Raw genomic sequence first — 15413 nt, forward strand, 5'->3', positions numbered from 1 at the left:
AATGCAACTTAATGTTCAACTTGTAGTTTTTAATCTCAAACACAAGAGTGTGATATAAATTTGGAAAAGTTTGCACTGTTGCCAATATTAGTGCTTAATAATTTTAGTTACAGTGATTTTTATTCTGCACTTTCTGCAGAAAACTGCAAACCACACTGTCAAAAGCAGTTTTCTAAGGATTTATGCAAATTTTAAGAAAACATTTTCCATTTAAAGACATACGGTTTGGATTACGCTTGCTAATTTGACACGCTTTTATATAATAGCGTGACAATTGGCCAGAGGTGGAGAAGAAGACCACACGTAGCTCTGATGTAGCTGCTCACATTAGCATCACAGTTGTTGTCTGCGAGCGCCACAGTGCACGTTAACGGCTTAACTGTGAGACAAAGTGGCCCATTCTTCCAGTCTGCGTAGCAAATGGGGTCATTCTCGTTAATGTATCCTGATAGCAGCATCGTGGAGTGCCCAAAGCATACGAGTCAGAAGAAAATACAAATCAGCGTTTGTCATTCTGCTCTCACCCTGCATCCTCCTGCAGGACAGCAGGACGCTTTGTGCGTGTTTCTGCTGAGTGTTTCTGCCTCTTCGGGTGGTTGTGTTTCTGTGGCCCTCTGGGCTGTTGATGGCTAAAAAGGAGCTGATAAACAACAAGACGTCTTTATTTGCTGTGGTTGCAGATGCTGCGAGCAAGCCGTTGATGTTACGTTTCCAAACTGTGTATTCTGGAAAGAGTACATTGAGTGAAGTTTAGCAAAGTAAAGTTCAAGCCCTGGCTTCTGGCTCTGTGATCTCTGTAATCAATTTCTCTGCTCGCTGGCTCTTTACACAAGCTGACCAATCGTGTTTGTGTGGATGAAACCACTTTGTAAATGCAGCATGACAGAGCAGCCTTTTCTCACTCCTCGGGACTCTTTACAATCAGATAACGTCTTCACCCTCGGACCAGTTCGTCATAAAACAAGCTGCAGTATTTATTGACAAGGCCAGGATGTTCCAGTCTGAGGCCTGTGGCCCTCGGGGGGGTTCCAATGAACTCAGACCAGTGAGACCATCTAATTATGTGTGTTAATTTAGGAAATCCCTCAGGACAGAGACAGAGGCTGGAAAAACACTGATTCTCATTTTAATGTCAAAGAGACAACGCAAACTGATTTCAGATGGCTAAGCAAATGCAAGCTCTTTAACATCTGATTTTTACTATTTTCTTTATCATTTCATGGCTGATAATGTTGCTTATATGTTCACCATCGATTGATCTAATCTTTATTCTCTCGATATTATAATGAATAGTAGTCGGGGCCATAAAGCCACTAATAAATTACAACAAATCCAGTTAACGAGCAACCATGTATTGCTTGTTTTGTTCAGCTAACAGTGCAAGATGAAATGGTAATTTATGGTCATATAAGACTGAAAGAAAACCAGCAAAGCCTCAATTTGGAGATGCAACTGACACTTTTCATTATTGATAAATCAGCAGGTTATTTTCTTTATCAATATTTCAGTCTACAATCAGTCACTGACATCTGCAGATTGTTTTGTGTGACCAAATAGACCAAAACTCAAAGATGCATTTTAATAAATGACTCAATTGTAATTGATTCATACAATTTCAGCTTTAAACAAAATGTGTGTGTGAAGACAGAATAACAATTCAGAGCTTAACATCTGTGTTGACTGTAACACTATAGGTTTACACTGTTGTATCTTTTAATGGGGCACCTTTGACTTTGTCTCGTGCACAAAGTGCCCTCACTGACCTCTTTGCTTCTATTCCTGGTGCGGGAGCAGTGGAGTAGTAGACAGTTATATGGGGGCTCCTACAGTTAATCCTTTGTACAGTTTCTTTCAGCGTCTTTGTTTCTATTTCTAGAAAGTGGCAGCTATCAGTTGTGGATGTGTGAATTTACAAAAGACAAAGATGGACAGAGAAGGACTGTGTTGTGTCGGGGCATAACAGAAATATCACAGCGCATGTGTGAGTTCTGTGGTGGTTTTCAAACCCTGGGCTCTGGGACCACCTAAAGGGTCACCAACCAGATCAATCTGAGAAGTTGTGAGATGATTGAAAGGATTGAAAGAAAATGTTTAGTAGTTTAATGTTGTTCTGAAATACAAATAATTTGAATAATGACTGGTTGCAACTTGTACATGACACCTGTGATAGAATGTGACTGAAATGTTGTTATATTGACGTTATTACAATAGATAGCTGATGCTGGTCCATTAGTACATATGTAGTATTTTAGTTGTACTGTACCTACAGGTTACCTTATCAGGGGTTAAGTCCCCCTAACAGGTCAGATCAGATAAATCTGGGTGGCCATGAGATGATTAATGAGAGAGGTGGGAAGAAAAAAAAACACAAAGCCTGATTCATAAATCTGTTTTCATGTCTTAAAAGATTTTCTTCCCTTTTTTCTATGAAATATTGGATTGTTTTGCCCCTTTTGGCCTTAGAGGGGAAATCTGTCTTTGATGGTGCGACTCACTGCTTACAGACATCAGTTTGTATTGCTAATTGTGAAAGAGGTCACAACTGGTTTACGTGATGCATTTTATTCATCTGATGTACGTATGTATATACGTATGTACTGTATGTATGTGTCACGAGTATGTTTGACTCCAATATGAATAGCGTAACAGAACAATCTAGGTTACTTTCTACTAATGCACACAACAGTACAGAGCAGAGAAATTAATAAAGAGCATATTTTCAGCAGTAGATATATCATAATATCAGCCTTTTCTTCTCCATGTCCTCATCCTGTATCTGGAGCTCTTTGCATATTCAGAGACTTGGAGCTGCTGAACTGAGGGTTGACCTATATTTGACAAAACTGCAAAAGCTTTGTGTCTAGCATGATATAATTATCATTAGTCTGAATTCCTGTGTGAACACCTTAGGTGACAGTAGGGTGTGACATTAGATAAAACAGCAAAGTAGTTGAATAAAGAAGCAGAGTTTTATGCATTAATGAATCTGAAGCGTCAAGGAGGTTCACATAAACCAGGAACAGACGCCAAACTCTGTGTCACTAGTAAATGTACTTCCCTGTTTTTAGCGGCTGTGAACTCGACACTCAGAGACTCAGAGCAGGATAAATGACTTAAGTTACTAAAGCAGCAACTGGTTCCTGTTTTTCCTCTAAATGAGCGGCTAAGAAATGATGATTGTTCCCCTGAAGAGGCGGACGGACACTCAGCAATCCTCAAGGTCAGAGGGAACGGCTGAAGAGCTGCAGTGACACGGATTTACTTATTCATGTTTTCCCGCAAGTAAATATTATTTTCCATGTTATGACAGAAACTGATAATGAATCAAAAGATCTGACTGGATGAAAAAGATAGCAGAAAGGTCTTGTGAAGAATCATTTTTAAACAAACAAAAAGATAAAAATATAAATAAAATCTTAATACTCAAAGACTGAATGATTCAATTAGCGACCAACACTAATGCACTATTGTACTTTTGCCCCAAGCAGGATATGAGAAACTAATGAGTAATTGATGTGCTGTAAATGCGCCCCCTGTTGTGGTGTCGGCTTACAACCCTGTAATTACACATTACAGCCCAAAGTGGTCACCTGCAGGATGTGTGTGTGTGAGCGTGTGTTTGTTAACGTACCTCACATGAGTGCAGAACAATGATGTAGTAACAGAGCATGAAAAAAGCCTCTGTTGTCTTGAAAAGTGGAACAAATTTAACATTCACAGAAACAGATAACGTCACCTGATGGTGTTAGTCTGCACTGTGGTGGTCACTTTATTAGGGACACCGGCACGATCTAATTCAATGCTCTATGACAGCTCTACTCTGTGGTCTACCTCTGTGAATTTACAGCGCAGTTAATGGAGGTTTTTAGATTCGGTTGTTATCAGCATTGTTTGAAATTTGCATTTATTATTGACTATGATGATATTATTGTATGTTATTTTTTTATTGCCATTCAGCTCCAATTGTATTGTATTCGTATTTATTCATAGATAGATAGATAGATAGATAGATAGATAGATAGATAGATAGATAGATAGATAGATAGATAGATAGATAGATAGATAGGTAGGTAGGTAGGTAGGTAGGCAGGCAGGCAGGCAGACAGACAGACAGACAGACTTATTGTTGGCTTTGTAATTGGCATTACAAATTAATTACCGTAATTTAATTTTTATTTACTTTATTGAAAAAACCTATTGTTTTCTCAATTCCATAAATGTTTGATTTTTCAATCAGTGCATTTTCCAGTTGAACTCTCCTGCAATAACCATTTTGATATTCATAACAGTGAGAGATGTTTTCGCATTAACATTTTGACACAGTCAATATATAATGCTATACAGTAGAACCTGTCACAAACTCTGACCACAGTGCTATAACACTGATTTAATATTTATAACTATAGTAATATGATATGATATGATATGATATACAGTATGTATAAGTTAAGATAACGCCTCCATGATGTGGTGTCAAATAACATGTTAACATAAGCATTAAAAAAGCAGACTGTATGAGCAGAACAGTTGAACTGGATTGCAGTAGACTGTGCAGGTGTACTTAATAAACAGAGTGTGCTTAAGCAGCAGAAATACTTTTAAGTGCTTAACTAGGTCACTGGTGTACAGATCACTGTCCAAAGAAAACATGCAAATACATTTAGATGCTAATAAAATTCAAATACTCCAGTGCATGACTACCAACTTGCACATGTGGATTTGTTAGATTAGATTATAAGATCATCACTACACATACAGTATATTAAATATTGTGTAACTGTAACAGTCACAGCATTTTATTTTCATTTTCATGTCCCACACGCGTCATGAAATTTAATTTGCTGTTGGGAGTCAGACAGTTTTTTTAAATATCTCAATGTCAGATGTCGCGTGCACGCTGACGCAGTTTTCACAGCAGCAGAGGAAATGTCAGAGGTAGCTAAGAGTTCATCTAGAGCCTGTGACCTCCTCAGCTCTGTTAATGAACTCAAATCCTCCGGTGTTAAGCAGAACAAACACATCAGTTTGAAAAAAATATGAAGTAGCCGGGGTTGTTATTCATTGGTTTCGAGTCGCAGTACGCCTGTTGCGTCTGATTAAACATGTCGTTTAGAGACTTGAGGAGCAGTGAGCTGCAGACAAACACACAAGCAACAGACTTTATTCTTTGTGCTGTGAGAAGCCAAGAACACAAGCCAAGTATCCAAAGGGTTAAAAAAAAAAAAAAGTGGTTGGGGCTAAGTAACAGCCCTGGGGCAAGTCTCAGTGAAAGAGGTGGCCTTGCAAAACAAAGGCACTAACTGTAAGAACCGCATCTTGACATCAAGTGATACACCATAAAGGAATAAATTCAGATTTTACATAAAACAACACAAATCTGAAAAGGCTCATTGTGTTGTACTGAGATTCCTTGACATGCATAACTAATTACTTTTCTTGCCTTTTAAAAGATGAGCTGAATGTGCCCTCATGCTAGCAAGCTTAGTCCTCTGGTGCAGCAGAGAGGGGAGCATCTAGAGCACTTCTTAGCTCAGATAGTTAAAGTTAGAGTAGAACTTTTTTTTTGACTGGGATTTAATCAGTTTACTGAGAATGATGTTTGAGATGCTTGGATATCATCCTTATGAGGTATGTTTGAAATTTATCTTATCTTTTTTAAGAGACAAAATGAATGGAAACCTACTTTGTCATTACCAGCACTTACATGTATATTATTGATCTACTTTTATCTATTGTGTCTTTTTTTTTTTCGCAATCTCATTATTTATTAAAAAACTTAAGCAGAGCAAAGGAGGGTTTAAAAATACACTCTCCACATGTGAACTGGAGCACAGCATCTCCGCTCCATTTATAACGTGTTCCAGCCTCGACAAACACTGTCTCTGAAGTTTGTTTATTTGCCTGCAGTAGCTTTTCTGGATCATTAATGCTGCGTGGGGGGGATTAATGATCCACCAGAATCAAATTCATCCAGAACCGGGGAGAGTGCAGAGACGGGTTGCACGTGTAATTTTTGTTGCTTGATAATATGTGGAGTGTGAATGCAGAGAAGCAGAAAGTAGTGTGGAGCTGAGGAGAAATATGCAGAGTGTGTTTACTTCTGACGCTCTTTAATGTAACAACTCTTGACAGCAGCTCAGAAGAAAAATGCATAATTCATCGTAGGGTTTGAAATCTTTGTCAAGTTTATTTTAATATTATAGTCTGTGCTGTGAACAGACAAGACTTTGAGGTATATTTAGAGCTGTTTTAATTCAGCAAAAGACGAGATCATATCCGAAAAAACTAAATGTGACAAGAGGGATGATTTGAAATTCTCAAAGTGCATATTTCTATGGTTTATTTCCTAACAAGCAGCATTTCTAATGAGCCGCCTGCAACCATCAACACTTGGTCTTTGTTTTTTCTAAACCTTCTTCTCTCCTTCTCTCATCACCAGGTCCAGACTCACCTGGAGAACCCGACTAAATACCACATCCAGCGCTCCCAGCAGCAGCAGGTGAAGCAGTACCTGGGGAAGCTTGGCTCTCAGGCGTTGAGCTTGCCCTGCCCCAACCAGTCCTCTGACCACGGGGGCATGCCGCCAGGGCCGGGCAACAGTGCCCCAAACAGCCCTATGGCCTTACTGACCCTGAACTCGAACTGCGAGAAAGAGGTGACTGATTGAATCCTGACTCATCCCACTGTGATGAGAAGAAACACACCTTTTTTTTGTGATCTTTCATTTCATGTAATCCTACTCACCTGTGTGACCTTTGGGCTTTATATCGTCTTGTTTTAGATGGATGATGTCATTGATGACATTATTAGTCTGGAGTCCAGTTACAGCGATGATATCCTCGGCCTTATGGATCCAGGACTCCAGATGGCGAACACGGTACGATCACTGCATGAGGGTGTTTGATATGCAGCACTGTTGGAGACAAATCCATAAAATCAAATCAAATTCTATGATACTTGAAATAAAAAATTAAATTAAAAAAATCACAAAACCTTAATTAATCTCAGCTATAGCTGCACATTTAACACATATGATGTTGGCATCTCATCTAAAAGGGAAACAGTTTCGATGACATCATTGTCGTTTGGATACTGAAACATCTGTTACATTTTTCTCACCATATAAAAATGCCTGCTCCATCTCACCACCCCTCCCATGCTCATCATGCTCATTCTGGGATGCTGATTAGCATCTATTCATGGAGGTTGAGGTGTGATCCATGTTTCATATCTTCTGCTGTGTCCCCTCAGATCCCTGTGCCTGCGAACCTCATGGACATGTATGGTAACCAGGGTATGTCCCAGCAAGGTCTGCCCATCAGCAACTCCTGCCCTGCCAACCTGCCAAACATCAAAAGGGAATACTCTGGTAAGCACCGTAGGAGATATAAGATGCTTAAATGCCTAGCTCCTGTTTGCAAAAATATATCTAGCCAATGTTTTCACATCCTAGCGCTGTAAAAACTAGATCTAACATCCTTTAGGCTTCTCTGTTGCATGGAAACCATGAACAACAAAGTTTTACTCTCCAGGCCTTTGTGCAGCCAATAATGTAGCATTTTATTAAGAGTCTCCTTTTTGTAATCCTGTTCTATGTGGTAGATGTTAACTGTACACAACTGACATGTTTTTGTATTTATAATATCTGTAAGTGTATTTATAATATCTATCTGTACATATTTGATTTTAAAAACAACATCATTTATCACATAGTTTCACAATCCCCGGCCATCATGCATATGCTGGATAAATCTGGATCCTGTGGCAAATTTGACAACTATCAAAGGCCTGAAGGGTTCCCTGTGGGTACGTGTGGTTGATAAGCTTCAAAATGTAAATGTTGATGTTGTAACTGCTGCACTTTTTTTTTTACTATACCTGCTGTAAGCTGTTTGCGTTTTATTGATCTATTATAACATTTCTTCCAAAAGCTGAGGTAAGAGCTATGGCTAAGGAGAGACAGAAGAAGGACAACCATAATCTGAGTGAGTTTTAACTTGTTTTTAATTGCTCTCAAAGTATACTGTACATTGTTTCTGTAAATGTGAATGTTTCATTGAGGTTATGGATGCTGTGGTGTTATCAGCAGTTTTTCAGATGGGCTAATCATGGATCTTGTTTTTCCTGTTTTTGTTTCTTAGTTGAAAGAAGACGACGATTTAACATCAATGATCGAATCAAAGAATTGGGAACTTTAATTCCAAAATCCAACGACCCGTAAGTTCACTGATTCAGTTGTTTATTTCTTATGTAATACAGATTAATTTATTCGAATTTAGTGATATCATGCGTTGCAGAAACTCATAAAAAATTATGAGTTTCATAAAAAGTGAAATTTTAAGAGAGAAAAGCAGAAAGATGCAAACAACTGCAGCGGATGGAAAAGATCCCCCTCTGCTTCCCATGAACAGTCTGGAGTACTCAGTAACCTATTTAATGAAATACTTATACTGTATGCATGCTCGCTGAGGGAGTCACTGGTGGCTGTAATTTCTGTGAAGAGATCCCTTCCTAATGCAATAAAAATGGAAGAAAAGTTCAGGCGAAACTAATATGAGCCCTCAGTCGTCTGAGTTAGACAAATCAAGCCAGTATCTTCCGAAGTTTTCGTACAAAATCCCCTCTTTGTGTGACCGTCCCTCTGCAGTAGCTTGTCAAAAAAACACACAGAGGGAAGGTTTTTGCACCAAAGAGACTGTAACATTTGAAGTTAACCACTTAATGTGTGTAACTTCAGCTGGATTTTATAATATTATTCCTGGGATTTTGGCATTACATCATTGAAGTTAGTGTTATATTAATCACAAAGCGAAAACTGTGGATATGTGGTAAATAAATGTACATTTCACTCAAAAAAATGTATAATATGATGATGAATTTATCAACCATAACTGTATGTATGCATTGAAACTCTTAAAGCTCCTTCTTTTCTCTCGCTCTCTGCCCTTTGACCTTGCCTCTGGCTCTGGGAAGATCCCAGCAGTCCCCTTTTGTTGTGTCTGTCCACCCACAGTTGTTTTGCTAAAGCCCAGCTGGGTGCTCCACCCACACTCACACCTACACACACACAAACTCAGAGGCCTCCTCTCACAAACAGGAGTAATTACACAGCAAACATGTGAGAGAAAATGACTACTTTAAACTTAATTTTCTTATCCAGCGCCATACGACACCTTTTAAGCATAGTTGTGGAGATGTTGGATATATAAGGGGTATTTTTCCCAGTTAAACCAGTGAAGATTGATTTTTACCCCTACAACATGTCAATCGCACTTTTCAGTTCTTCTGAGAGCTCAGGGTCATCCTTATGACTGCTCACGACCCCAGTGACCTCTGCATGCATACATGTCCTACACAGCTTTCAGTTCTGCTAAAAACGCATTATACTCCGCCTCCGTCTTATGTAGGGCTGACCCAAAAAAGCTTCCTTCGTTGCCATGGTAATCGATCATGAAGTCCGTGATGGTTTTTTTTTTTTCCTTTTTTCCTTTTTGACACCGGTTCTCATCGGCAATTATTACATTAAAATGAGTAGGCTACTTGACATCCTGGAAACCTGCCTGATTTTGGAGATATGCATTATCAGTTTGCCATTACTTTCATTATTCCCGCTACGATTGAACTGGACGGGCCCTAACGGCAGCAACGAGAAAACCTATCTTTTTTTTCTGATTGGCGAGTTCTGCGTGTGTAATGTCTGACATCAAAGCTGTGACGTCCAAGAGACGAAGAGATGTAAGAATAATGGCTCCTCTGTGATCTTCAGGGACATGCGCTGGAACAAAGGCACCATCCTGAAGGCATCGGTGGACTACATCAGGAAGCTGCAGCGGGAGCAGCAGAGGGCCAAGGAGCTGGAGAATCGTCAGAAGAAGCTGGAGCATGCCAACCGACATCTGATGTTAAGGATACAGGTAAAAAACATATTCATGAAGTCAAGTGATTCATCATCACGAACTGAAACGACAAGGAAAACCACAATACGTGGTGTGCGTGTGTGTACAGAGAGTAAAAAGCAGCAATTGTCAGTGGAGGATTATGAAGGGGTCGTGTCTTTAAGAGAGGAAAGGATGCCAGGGCTAAAATTAGATGAAATTATTACACTTCTGTGAAGTACATCAAGCTTCAGGGAAAAAATAGCAGAGACGCTAATTCACACATCAGTGTATTTAATGAGGAAGCTGGCTGCTTAGACCGTGATGTTGTAACTAATTCATCACAAGGATCAATGGGATTCAGCTCAGCAGGCGTCAATTGGTCACATTGGTGCATTTGTTTTGCCATTGTCATTAATTAGAGCAGCATGTTGTTGAAAACAAAAGCTCCTGAGTCGAGGTCAGCCATGACAGAGAGTTGTCTTCACTGAATGACCTGTATGTCTCTATCGCACACGCTCAAAAGACTGGCTCACACTGCAGGTTCCCTCTGTTAACACCGAACTTGGAAAGACCAGTTTCTCTTACTGTGCACCTACAACCTGAAACACTCTGCAAAATCATTTGAAACTTACCTCACTTATAGGACAATTTAAAACCATAACTACATCTTATTTTACCTCTAACTGCTCCTGCTTTTAACTACACTTATGTTTCAATTTATCCATGTCACCTTTAACTTCCGGTATTCTGTTATGCTTTTGTATGTTTCAAATGTCTTGTCTTCTGTCCTTATATGTTTTGTGTTTCATCACGGCTATATTGTAGATGAGGTTACTCCTCAATATATCTCAGAGTTTAAATAAAGGTTATGAAATTAAATTAAATTAAATGTCTTGGTTTTTTTTTTTTTACAGGAGTTGGAGATGCAGGCGCGCGCTCACGGGCTGGCCATCACATCGTCAGCGCTCTGCTCTGCTGAACTCCAGGCCCGGGGCATCAAGCAGGAGCCCGCTCTGGAGGACTGTCACCAGGACCTGTACACGTTCCACCCCCATCACCAACACCACCCGGGTTGCACTCCCGAACCGCCCAGCACCTTGGAGCTAAACGAGGGCCACTCTAACTTCCCCGAGGGCCACTACAGCAGCATTCACGGCAAGCCGGGCTCCAAACTGAACGACATCCTCATGGAAGACACCTTATCACCGGTGAGGGGGGGGGACCCTTTGCTCTCGTCCGTCTCCCCAGACACCTCAAAGGACAGCAGCCGCAAGAGCAGCGTAAGCATGGATGAGAATGAGCAGGGCTGTTAGCACCCCCTACTGGAAAACACCTCACCTGCATCTTCAGCCCCCTTCATCCTGCTGCACGTCTCCCTGTCAGTAGCTAACTCGCTCTCAGCTGCTGGAGAGGCTCTGTTGTTTGTTCGTTGTGTTTTTTTGTGTTTTTTTTCTCCCCCACCTGTGTTGTTTACATGTATTGAATCTTTTCCATCCATTTTTTTTGTTGTTGTTATTGTTAGTTTTTCTGTGATATCTTTGTCTTTCCTCAAGCCCTCAACCTTGATTTCAAGGACTGATTTTAAAGTATGTTTGCTTTAATCAATACTTTGATGACAATGAGTTACAAAAATAGAAGTTTTTTATATTTAAAAAAAAATGCATTTATCTTTGGATAGAGGCTAGATTATGTTTATTTCTATTGATTCCAAAGAATCTAGGGAAGTTATAAATCATGGTCAGAAATGTAGATATTTTTTGTGGTGAGATGAACACTGCTTTTTAAATCACTAGCAATAATAGAAGAAAAACAAATCTATTTATTACTATAGTGCTTTACACTCCTTGTGTCTTAGATTGAACTTGAATGTGCCAATGCCTTATTAAGATGTGTATACATCGATGTTGTATTGCTATGCACATGTTTTGGCTGTTAGCTGAGTCTGTCAGTCTTCCAGTTGAAATTTCTTCCTTGACAAATATTAATCATTTGTAGATTTGATCTTATTTATGTATCTATGTAAACAGGACTTTATGTACACATTCCCCTTATAAAATATATTTATAACGAGGCTTTTTAAAAGAGCCTGAGATAATAAAATAAAAAGCACATTAAAAGCAATCCTAAGCTAAAACGTCTCCTTCTAGATAATTCAAAACAAACAGAGTCACCATCAATAATTCATAATTTCAGCCTTTTCTCAAGTGTCAAAATGTCAAGATGCAGCACTACAATCCAGTAACGAGAGAGAAAGGTCAGGTTCCAGCATTCACCTCACATCCTTTAACCACACATGCAGCAGTGTGTACCAGATGCACCTATCAGCCCACATTAAAACCACATGTCTGAAGCATGGACTCTACAAGGCTTTTGAAAGTGTCCTGTGGTATCACTCAGGCACCAAAGATGTTAGCTACAGATCCTGTAAGTTGTGAAGTGAGGCCTCCAAGGATCAGACTTGTTTTTCCAGCTCATCCCACTTATGGTTGATTGGATTTGGAGGCCAAGGCAACACCTTGAACTCCCGCTTAAAGAGGTTTCACTCGCTCCTGCAACAATGTTTAGGTAGGTGGTGTCAAAGTAACATCCACATGAATACCATGACACAAGGTTTCCCAGCAGAGCGTTGCCCAGGGCGTCGTACTCCCCCGGCATTCCTCCTGTTTGTAGTGCATCTTTTTTCCCCCACGCGCGCCGCACATACACACACAGTCGTCCACATGATGTAAAAGAAACATGACTCATCGGATCAGGCCTCCTTCTTTCATTGGTTCGGACAAACCAACACTAGGTTGGTACTTTGGACAGTGGACGGTTCAGCAGATGCAGGAAGCTGTGATGCACTTTGTGTTTTGGCAGCACTATCATAGCCAGGACTAAGGTGCTGTGTACAGTATTATTCTGCAGGATTGGACCAGATGCTAGTCAACTCTTCACCTGGTGCATAATACACATGAGCCACTGTAACAAGATAATCAGTGTAATTCCCTTGTCTGTGGTTTTAATGTTGTGGCTGGTGGTGTTTATTACAAGACATTCCTCACTTTCTAAACTACATATATTTTTTTTTTACATAAGGAATTAAAAACCAACAAACAAAAACTTTTTCTTATAATGCAGAGTTTCCAAATGAGTAGAATCGAAATGAAAGCAGTAGAAAACCATGACAAGAAGCTGATTTGACTTGATCGATCTGATTATTCTTATGTAATTCTGCAAATATTTGATATGTGATTAATGTAGGAAAAAACGAATCCGTTCAGTTTTTTTTATGTGTTCTTGCCTGTAGTGATCAGACTGGTGACAGAACTGGTAAAACTGCTTCTATCTCAGCACACACACATTATATTGTAATACTTCAGATGTGTTGATGGGAGTGCTCAGTTTTTATAATTGTCCATCCATTTCCTAAATTATTATTATTTTTCTGTCATTTTTTTTTACACATCACTGCAATGACATTTCACATTCAGGATGTTCTTTTTCTTTTTCCATTATGTGACATTTATATTGCCATGGAGTATAAGGAGACAGCTTTGGGATTTTGTATGAAATGCATGACATTGTCCAAACACTGGAATGACCTCTGTAAATTGAAACGTGGATTGTTTGCCTTTCTTTTTTTTTTTCTTTTGTATCTAAGCATAAACTAACTATTGTATTTGGCTTTTCAAATGCAGACAGAATATTGTACGAGATTGTAGATTCTCGATGGTGTATGGTCGTTGTATATTTCAGCAATTTGTTTTTCAACAGTTGTAGCACATTGCATAAGTATGCCTTTATTAATAACTACCTGCCATACACTGAGAGCCCTGTTACAGCACAGCCTCTGTTTGGTTAAACTATGCAATGGCTGAAGTTGTGCCTGTAAAAGCAGCGTAATGTCTTGACAATGTGATCTCCTTATGAACTAGTCTAAAACAGTATCTGAGTGATTGTCTTTTTCATTGATTTAAGTGCCTTACAGTCATTTCTGTTACCCTGGTGATGTAAGAGGAGTGATGCAACATTGTGTTGATGTATGTACTGATGTTTGGTGCTTCATGGTTTAACCTGAAGAGTTACACTGAGTTACGTTAGAGAGCAGTAGGTCGGGGGCCTTTGGTCATATAAAAGAACCACAAGACCAGAGTGTTTGATATGAAATATATAAATAAGGCATTGTGAAATACATAATCATGAAAGTGAGAACAGAGAGAAATATAATTAAACCACTGAATTCTGAAGTAATAAAAGTTATTAAAATAATTATTATAGAATGTTATTTTATCATTCTTATTCCCATAGTTTTATTTATTCTGTTTTTATTTCGGTGAAGAAATATTTATTTGAAAGTGCCTTTTATCAAAAGTCTGTTCTCATTTTAATACAATGTCACTGTCATAGGACGTTTTGTGCTTTGAAAACAAGAATGATGACAAGATTTCATTGTGATAATTTGAGCTGTAAAAAAAAAAAAAAAATCATAATTTTATTGGCCAGTTTTTCATATGTCAGCAGGTCAGGTGTTGAATAATACTTTTATGATTATTTATTTCATAACATCTTGTTCAAGTATTTAATATGGAACACTTTGGAGCTCCATATGTTTTTGGTTGTGCATTTGTTTTTATCTTTATAAAGGTCTGAATTCTTCACATCAGTGTTTTCTAAAGTTGTACTGAATATTCAGAATTGATACTATTGAACATGAACAGCTTAGCGGATGCACTGTTGGTTGTTTTTCTCTCCTTCATATTAGAAAATGATACAGTACCTACAGCATGATGGCAATCAGACGTTAGATATGGTACAAAGTAAGGAAGTCAGAGGTTGGAAACAGAACAGAACACAAAACTCTTCACTCCAGATCCACTTAGTAGCTTTTTCCAGAGCTTTCAGTTGTATTTGAGTCTTTCACCAACTAATGCTACTCACTGATGAGTACCATGCTTTGAAAGCTCTCCAGAAAGGTAGTAAGTAGCCAGATCTTTTGTCACAGATAGGAAGTGTCAGAGGACGGCAGAATGAACCCTTACGATCACACTCAGCACAGGTACTGAGCCTTAATAGTGCAGCACACACATCGCCCTGTGACTGAACCCAGATCAGCTTTAGATATATCACCTAAACCCTGAAATGTGACTATAGCTAGATTGAACATCAGCCTTACATGTGGTGGCGGTGGTGGTGGCAGCACTTAATTTAAAGCCATCGCTATGACTGATTTCTCACAATGACTCTTCCAGCTGTTATTAATTATTATGGCACATCATGGGTAAACCACTAATGAAGAACCGTGTTAGCTCAGTTTAGACCTCAATGCTCCTTCCCACCCCCCTGTGGTTCATACAGACAGGTTCTCTGCTGATGTTGCTACTGTTCTTATTGTTACAGTTTATATGAGATGAATGTAGCAATTATTACTGTACGCTCTGGTTTCAGATTAGTGAACTCAAAACTCATTGGTACTCAATGTGGAAACAATGTTGTGAGAAATATTAAAAGTTTTATTTGAATGTTGGTGCAGCGTGTTTTTCTTCAACAACAACA

General features: G+C 39.1%; 1 protein-coding gene across 5 annotated transcripts in view; it reads left to right on the forward strand.

Annotated features, from left to right (window-relative positions):
- Positions 1 to 15349, forward strand: part of LOC310988485 (microphthalmia-associated transcription factor-like) — a 32226-nt gene extending 16877 nt beyond the window's left edge. For 3 of the 5 annotated variants that reach the window (XM_083975111.1, XM_083975108.1, XM_083975110.1), the window contains exons 3-10: positions 6440 to 6655; positions 6782 to 6877; positions 7252 to 7369; positions 7714 to 7806; positions 7929 to 7985; positions 8142 to 8217; positions 9767 to 9914; positions 10793 to 15349. In XM_083975111.1, the coding sequence (XP_083831237.1) occupies positions 6440 to 6655; positions 6782 to 6877; positions 7252 to 7369; positions 7714 to 7806; positions 7929 to 7985; positions 8142 to 8217; positions 9767 to 9914; positions 10793 to 11191 (1203 nt within the window). In that variant the 3' untranslated portion in view covers positions 11192 to 15349. The remainder of the gene's footprint in view (positions 1 to 6439; positions 6656 to 6781; positions 6878 to 7251; positions 7370 to 7713; positions 7807 to 7928; positions 7986 to 8141; positions 8218 to 9766; positions 9915 to 10792) is intronic. The other 2 variants (XM_083975109.1, XM_083975112.1) reach the window with 2 other exon arrangements.
- Positions 15350 to 15413: the final 64 nt, after the last annotated feature.

Source organism: Trachurus trachurus (genome assembly GCF_905171665.1).
Source record: "Trachurus trachurus genome assembly, chromosome: 7".
In the NCBI taxonomy this organism is placed as follows: domain Eukaryota; kingdom Metazoa; phylum Chordata; class Actinopteri; order Carangiformes; family Carangidae; genus Trachurus; species Trachurus trachurus.